The 7,331-nt window shown below is 45.7% G+C and overlaps 1 protein-coding gene across 1 annotated transcript in view; it reads left to right on the top strand.

Annotated features, from left to right (window-relative positions):
- The window catches only part of LOC308240117 (uncharacterized protein), a gene marked incomplete at both ends in the record, with an annotated part of 32,929 nt that extends 25,810 nt beyond the window's left edge, over window positions 1–7,119 (top strand). The window contains 2 exons of the mRNA XM_080653079.1: window positions 6,654–6,683; window positions 7,116–7,119. Of these exons, the coding sequence (XP_080509205.1) occupies window positions 6,654–6,683; window positions 7,116–7,119 (34 nt within the window). The remainder of the gene's footprint in view (window positions 1–6,653; window positions 6,684–7,115) is intronic.
- Window positions 7,120–7,331: the final 212 nt, after the last annotated feature.

Genomic DNA, 7,331 nt, shown 5'->3' with positions numbered 1-7,331 from the left:
ATTTCAGTGCAGTCGGGATGTTTTGTGTCCCTCCTGAATGAGAAAGCTAGCCGCGTGCTTGCTGCCCGCCCTCTCTGCACAAGGCGCGAATAAGCAAGCCGCGTATTCAGCTGCCCACCCTTTCCAAGTGCGAGTCTCCACACCTCTGTCCTCCACAGCTCCTCTGGGTCTCAGTGTCCTTTTATCTTTCCTTCTAGTTGTAGAATTTCCACTCAGCCAGCTTTCTGGTGGTTCTGGACGATGTCCGCTCTGTCTTCCAGTTGCAGTTTTGAAATTGTTGTGCGAGGCAGCAGTATAGGTGTTTACTTATGCCGCCATCTTGGTTTATCCTCAATAATATTTTCTTATAATCATTTGTATTTCTGTGATGTCAGCTGTTACTTTTATTTTTTTCATTTCTGTATATATTTATTTGATTCCTATCTCTTTTTTTCTTTAAAAAATCTTTATTGTTGAGAAAGATGGCGACCAGCAAGAAGGCAGGGAGGGAGAGTGTGTGAGAGAGTGAGGGAGTGATAGAGGAGTGTGCGGACATGAGTGGTATGTGTGTGTGTGTGTGTGTGTGAGCTAGGGACAGTTAGATCCTGCAGGTCTTTTGGCAGGGGGCTGCTGGACTGGGCAGTCTTAGACTGCTAAACCCTGCTGCCACCACAAACACTTGGGGGCAGCCAACACTGGCAAAGAAACCACGCCATCTTGAAGAGCAGAACTGCTTCTGACTAGGATCCTAGCCTCACCACCACTCAATTTGGTCTCAGACACAAACCAGGACCCTACAGACACTCAAGATAAAGACCTGCTACCATAGCTGCAGACCCACGGACACCAAGACTCCAGGCATCCTGGCTGCAGATTTATGTCAGTCACAGAGCCCATCCCCCTCCCTGCCAGCCATTGCAGCGGCATAGGACCTGCTAGACCTGTGCTGCGTGACCAGGCCTCCCACTGACACAGGGTAGTGGTGCGACTTAACTTTGACTCTGGGCATGTGTACACACAGGAAATCTGTTTCCCATGGCCCGTAAGCAGGCCTCCCGCTGACACAGGGAGGCTGTGATTCTGGGTGTGAGGACATGGGAAGTCTGTTTCCTGTGGCGCAGGAGTGGGCCTCCCACTGATACAGGGCAGCTGTGTAACCCAGCCCCCCAAGCAGACTGGGGACCGTGATTCTCCATGCAAGAGGCCACACTGAGCACCAGTGACTTGACCACCGATGAGAAACAGAGTCCCCTTGTGTGTGTGTGTAGAATCAGGGTCCCCAGTCTGCTTGAGGGGCTGGGTCCTCAATGCACACACACTGAGTTCCAGTAACTCCAATTCTCATTACACACACACACAGGGACACTGATTCTCGGTGCAAGGCCACACCAAACAACAGAGACTCTGATACTCAATTCTTGGTGAATGCACACAAGAACTCTGACTCCTGGTGTGCACTAGGGGAATCTGATTTTTGGCACATGCCAGCAGGGACTCTTTCTCAGCGTGGCACATGCAGGGACCCAGATTCTAGGTGAGCGCATGAGGCCACACTGAGCAATGGTGACTCTGATTCTCAGGACGTGTGGTTCCCACCAACCCATGGCAACCACAAGTCTTGGTGTCAGAGCTCTTCAGTGACACTCAGGTGGTGTGACACTCCCACTGCACACAGCTCAGGACCCCGCAACTCGGTGTTTGGACCTTCTGGTGATAGCTAGAATGGGGAGACAACGAAATAATCCCCAGAGGAAAGGAAATTGCCAAGAAAGGAAATAAGTAAAAAGAAAGCGTGTAACATGTCAGAAAAAGAAATCAGAGTAATAGTCGTACAGTTCATACACCAGATGGATGAGAAAATCAACAACCTATGCAAAAACCAGGAAGAAATCAAAAGTGATATAACTACAATAAAAAACACTATGGAAGGTTTCAACAGTAGACTAGAAGAAGCAGAAGACCGAATTAGTGAGTTAGAAGATAAGGTAGAGAAACAAGCCCAATCTGAACAGCCACTGGAGAAAAAAAATAAAAATCAGGAGGAGAGCCTAAGGGAGCTTTGGGATAAAATGAAACAAATAACGTATATATAATAGGGGTGCCAGAAGGACAAGAAGAGCAGCAAGGTTTAGAGAATCTATTGCAAGAAATAATGACAGAAAACTTCCCTGATATGGCGAAGAAAAAAGTCACACAAGCTCTAACTGGTTTGGCTCAGTGGATAGAGTGTCAGCCTGCAGACTGGGGGGTCCCAGGTTCAATTCCGGTCAGGAGCATGTACCTTGGTTGCAGGCACATCCCCAGTGGGGGGTGTGCAGGAGGCAGCTGATTGATGTTTCTCTCTCATCAATGTTTCTAACTCTCTCTCCCTCTCCCTCTCTGTAATGAATCAATAAAATATATTTAAAAAAAAGTCACACAAGTACAGAGAGTCCCAAGCAAGATGAATCCCAAAAGACCCACACCAGGACATGTCATAATTACAATGGTAAATGTTAACGACAGGGAGAATCTTAAAGGCTGCAAGAGAGAGACAGAGAGTTACCTACAAAATATCCCCCATCAGATTATCAAATGACAAAAACATATAAAGCTAGAAAGGAATGGAATGAAGTATACAAAGTGATGCAAAGCAAAGGACTGAATCGAAGAATACACTTTCCAGCAAGACTATCAATCAAAATTGAAGGGGAAATCAGGGGCTTCACAGACAAAAAAAGGCTAAGGGAGTTTATCACTGCCAAGCCAGCAATGTAATACATACTAAAGGGAATGCTATAAAAAGAAGAAATAGAAAGGGCGGAAGGAACAGAGGCATGAAGTACAGAAATGGCTACAAACAAGTACCTATCGATAATAACATTAAACGTAAATGGATTAAATGCTTGGGTTGGCAGGGGTGGGCAGTTGTGGGCAATCAGGTCAGCAGGGGAAGGCAGTTGTGGGTGATTGGGCTGGCAGGGGAGGGCAATTAGGGGTGATTGGGCTGGCAGGGGAGGGCAGTTGGGGACGATCAGGCTGGCAGGGGAGCAGTTAGAGGGCAATCAAGCAGGCAGGCAGGTGAGTGGTCAGGAGCCAGGGGTCCCAGATTGGAAAGGGTGCAATCCGGGCTGAGGGACACATCCCCAGTGGGGGGGTGTGCATGAATTTTATGCACCAGGCCTCTAATATATATATATATATATATATATATATATATATATATATATATATATATATATATATATATAAAATTTTGCCCTTTCTTTAATCTATCTATCTATGTATTCCTTTACTATTGGAAAAGGAGAATAGAGAGTAGATAGGCCTGAGTTGGTGATTGGAATTAACTAAGCTATTAGTAGAAAAGGAGAACAAGTGAGGAGAGGAAAAAAAGAAGTAAAAAAAGAAGAAAAAACAAACTAACCAACAATCAATCAAACAACAATAAGAAGACAGAAAGAAAGAAAAAGGAAAAAGAAAAAAAAGGAGGAATAAGAACAAAAATTTTGGATAGTGAAGAAAGAGAAGAGAGAAGTGTGTACATACTTGGAGCAGGGGAGAGGAAGTTAGATATGGGAGTAAGATCAATTTTTAACAGGGAGTAAAAAGAAAGGATAGAGAAAAACTAAAGCAGGAACAGGGTAAGAGAAACAGGATGATAAAGGGGAAAAGTGAAGAAGAAAGTGTTGGCATAAAGGAAAAATTGAGATAGAATAAAATAATGCTAAAATAAAAATGAAAATAAAATGTAGAACACTAATTCTAAAATAAAATAAATAAAAATAAAACAAAACTTTAAAAAGGTAAAATAATAGTAGTAATAATACTAATTTAAAATAAAAATATAATCCTATATGATAAAGAGGTAATATGCAAATTGACCATCACTCCAACACATAAGATAGCCGCCCCCATGTGGTCAAAGATGGCCACCCCCATGTGGACACAAGATGGCCACCACAAGATGGCCAGCAGGGAGGGCAGTTGTGGGCGATCAGGCCATCAAGGGAGGGAAGTTGGGAGGGACCAGGACTGCAAGGGAGGGCAGTTGAGGGCAATCAGGCCTGCAGGGGAGGACAGTTGGGGGGGACCAAAGACTGCAGGGGAGGGCAGTTAGGGGTCACCTGGGCATCAGAGGAGGGCAGTTAGGGTTGACCGGGTCTGCAAGGGAGGACAGTTGGGGGGGACCCAGGCCTGCAGGGAAGGGCGGTTGGGAGCGAACAGGCCTTCAGGGGAGGGCAGTTGGGGGGGACTCAGGCCTACAGGGGAGGGCAGTTGCAGATGACCAGGCCTGCAGGGGAGGGCAGTTAGGTGTGACCGGGCCTGCAGGGGAGGGCAGTTGGGTGGGACCCAGGCCGGCAGGGAAGGGCAGTTAGGGGCAATTGGACCAGCAGGGGAGCAGTTAGGTGTTGATCAGGCTGGCAGGGGAGTGGTGAAGGGGTGATCAGGCTGGCAGGCAGAAGCAGTTAGGGGCAGGCAGGCAGGCAGGCAGGCGAGCAGTTGGGAGCCAGCAGTCCTGGATTGTGAGAGAGATGTTAGATGTCCCACCAGGATCGGGCCTAAATGGGCAGTTGGACATCCCTCGAGGGGTCCCAGATTGGAGAGGGTGCAGGCTGGGCTGAGGGACACCCCCCCCCCCATGCACGAATTTTGTGCACCAGGCCTCTAGTTATTAATAGTCATGGATAAGGTAGGGAAATAATAATAAAAGTAAAATCAAGTGAGAAAAAAATTTGGTTTCTTAAGTAAAAGATAAAAAATAAAAAAGTGAAGTAGTGAAGGTTGTTCACTTCCTCTACTGTTCTGCTTGGCACGTCTGTTTCCTGTCAAGTAGTCAGCACAGTATTGAAGTTCCCTTCAATCCACTGCTCCTCTGTGTCATAGCCACAATCCTGTTTTCAAGCAGGCAGGATCTCTCTGCTCCCTTTGTTTCTCAGCCTGCCTTTAGTTGTATTTACACAAGAGAAAATTTCTGATACAACCCCTGGGTAGCAGTGTTTCTGTATTAATATCTAGGGCTTAAAGGCTCCTCTACCCAGTGTTTAGTTTTTTTTTTTCCTGCTGCACTTAATACTGGTTTGGAGGGACAGACTGCCCCAGAGCTGGTTTCCTGTTCATCTCTCCCCGCTCTGATCCCCAGTTTCCACAAAAACAGCTTTCCCCTGAAGTCTTGGTGAGTGTTTTTAATTGGAAGATCCTATGTACTGGACTTAGCAAGCAAACGCAAGGAGTTAAAAAGGAAAAAAGCCAAAGGAAGTGCGCAGACTCATGTCTTTTTCTCCTGGCACTGTGCAGGAGGTATAGAAATTCAGGCTGCCTTTCTGGCCCCAGCCCAGCTGTAGGCTAATATCTAGAGTCCCCTTCTTTCAGCAGCCCTGTGGACCCCCTTCCACATTTGAGGGCTACACTGACCCCAACAGCCACGAATTTTGTGGGGCGCAGTCTTCCTCTGAAATTCTAGTCCCTGCTGCATGCGTTTCTCCCTCCAGCCTGGATCCCAGATCTCACCTTTCTCTAGGCCTGTGGTTGGCAAACCGCGGCTCGCAAGCCACATGTGGCTCGTGAGCCACGGTTTGCCGCTCTGTTGACTAATGAGTTTGCTGACCACTACCCTTTACCTCTTTGCACACAATATGCCACAATTGCCTAATCCTCACAGCTTCCAACTACACAGTAACATTTAGTCTTGTCCAGTGGTAGGCAAACTCATTAGTCAACAGAGCTGCAAACCACGGCTCTAGGCAATATCTGACCTTTCTCTCCACAGATTGCCTGACCAGCTGTGTTTAATTGCCAATTCTGGGTGGGTGTTGTTTGATTCAGCTATTCCTTCCGTCTGCTCTGTGAGAAGGCGCAGGGCCCGTCTGCATATTCGGTGCTGCTTTGTCTCCCCCTGGACACACTTTTTAGGTGCCTGTGGTTGGGGAGGCTGGAGTCCCAGTGTTCATGGGTTCATAGCTGAGGCAGCTGGTCCCTGGGCATTGTGGTTGTAGGGTCCCGGGATGTATCCGAGGTCTCCTCAGTTGAAGGTAAGGCTGGGCTTCTGATCACAGCTGCTCTCCCCTTCAAGATGGTGTAATATTTGTGGCAGAGCCAGCTGCTCTAGGAGAGATTTCAGCAGCAATAGAGGCTGCCCGGCCAGGGGAGCCCAGTCTGCCAGTCCCCAATAGTCCTGTGGAATATAGATGTCTGTCTCTCTCTCAAATACAGACACTCCCCGCACGTCCATGCACTCTCCTTTCATTCTCTCACTCACAAACTATCTTGCAACCTGCTGTCCCATTGGCAGCCATCTTGGATTTGTTTCATTGATTTTTAGTGAAAGTGGAATGGAGGAGGGGAAGAGGGAGAAACATAGTTGTGAGGGAGATACATAGATTGGTTGCCTCCTGCATACAACTTGACTGGGCCAGGGATTGAACCTGCAACTCAGGTACATGCCCTTGTCTGTGAATTGAACCTGTGACCCTTTGCTCCACGGGCCGATGTTCTATCCACTTAGCTACACTGGCCAGGGCAGTATTATGTTTTCTTGATGTAGTATCCCCTTTATCATTATAAAGTGTCCATCTTTTTTATCTTGAGATCTATTTTTGTCAGATATAAGTATGGTTTCATCTGCTTTTCTGTAGATATTTGCTTGGAAAATCATTTCCCACTCTTTCACTTTGAAACTATCTTTGTCTTTGCAGCTTGGATGTGTCTCTTGAATGCAGCATATGGTAGGATTTAATTTTTTGACCCAATCTGATACTTTCTGCCTCTTTATTTGTGAATTCAGTCCATTTCCTATAGCCATTTTATCTTTTGTTTTCTGGGAAAAAACTGCTTCCATTCATTCTTTTCCTTTGTGTTTCTGTCTGTTGTTTTTGTTTTGTGGTAGTCTATACTTCTTTCCTCTTTTTTTATGCTACGTGTTTTAACCTTGGAGTTTTTGTGTGTGATTGCCATTAGGTTTATGAAAAATAAAGTTGCATATATACAGTAGCTTTTTTTTCCTTTTGAGTGTGTCTGATCTTCATCCTCCTTTGCCAGTTCAAACCTTTACCTGTTCCCCTTGTATGTTTTTGTTTTTACAAGTTATCCATGTTAATTCTGTAAGTTTTTTTGGTGATGTTGCTCATTGTGTTGTGACTTTATGTTCTTTGTTTCAGGTAGAATAAGTCCCTTGAATATTTCTTGTAGTGGAGGTTTTCTGGTGATTAAATCCCTCAGCTTTTGTATCTATAGGAAAATCTTTATTTCTCCTTCATATTTAAAATATAATTTTACTGGATATATTATTGGTGACTGGTATTTCTCTCTTCCAGTTGTTTGAATATTTGGTTCTACTTTCTTCTGGCTTGTAGAGTTTCTGCTGATAAGGCAGA

The sequence above is a fragment of the Plecotus auritus genome, assembly GCF_963455305.1.
Source record: "Plecotus auritus genome assembly, chromosome: X".
In the NCBI taxonomy this organism is placed as follows: domain Eukaryota; kingdom Metazoa; phylum Chordata; class Mammalia; order Chiroptera; family Vespertilionidae; genus Plecotus; species Plecotus auritus.
Note: the sequence above shows the minus strand (reverse complement) of the source record. Positions and strands in the feature narration are given on the sequence as shown.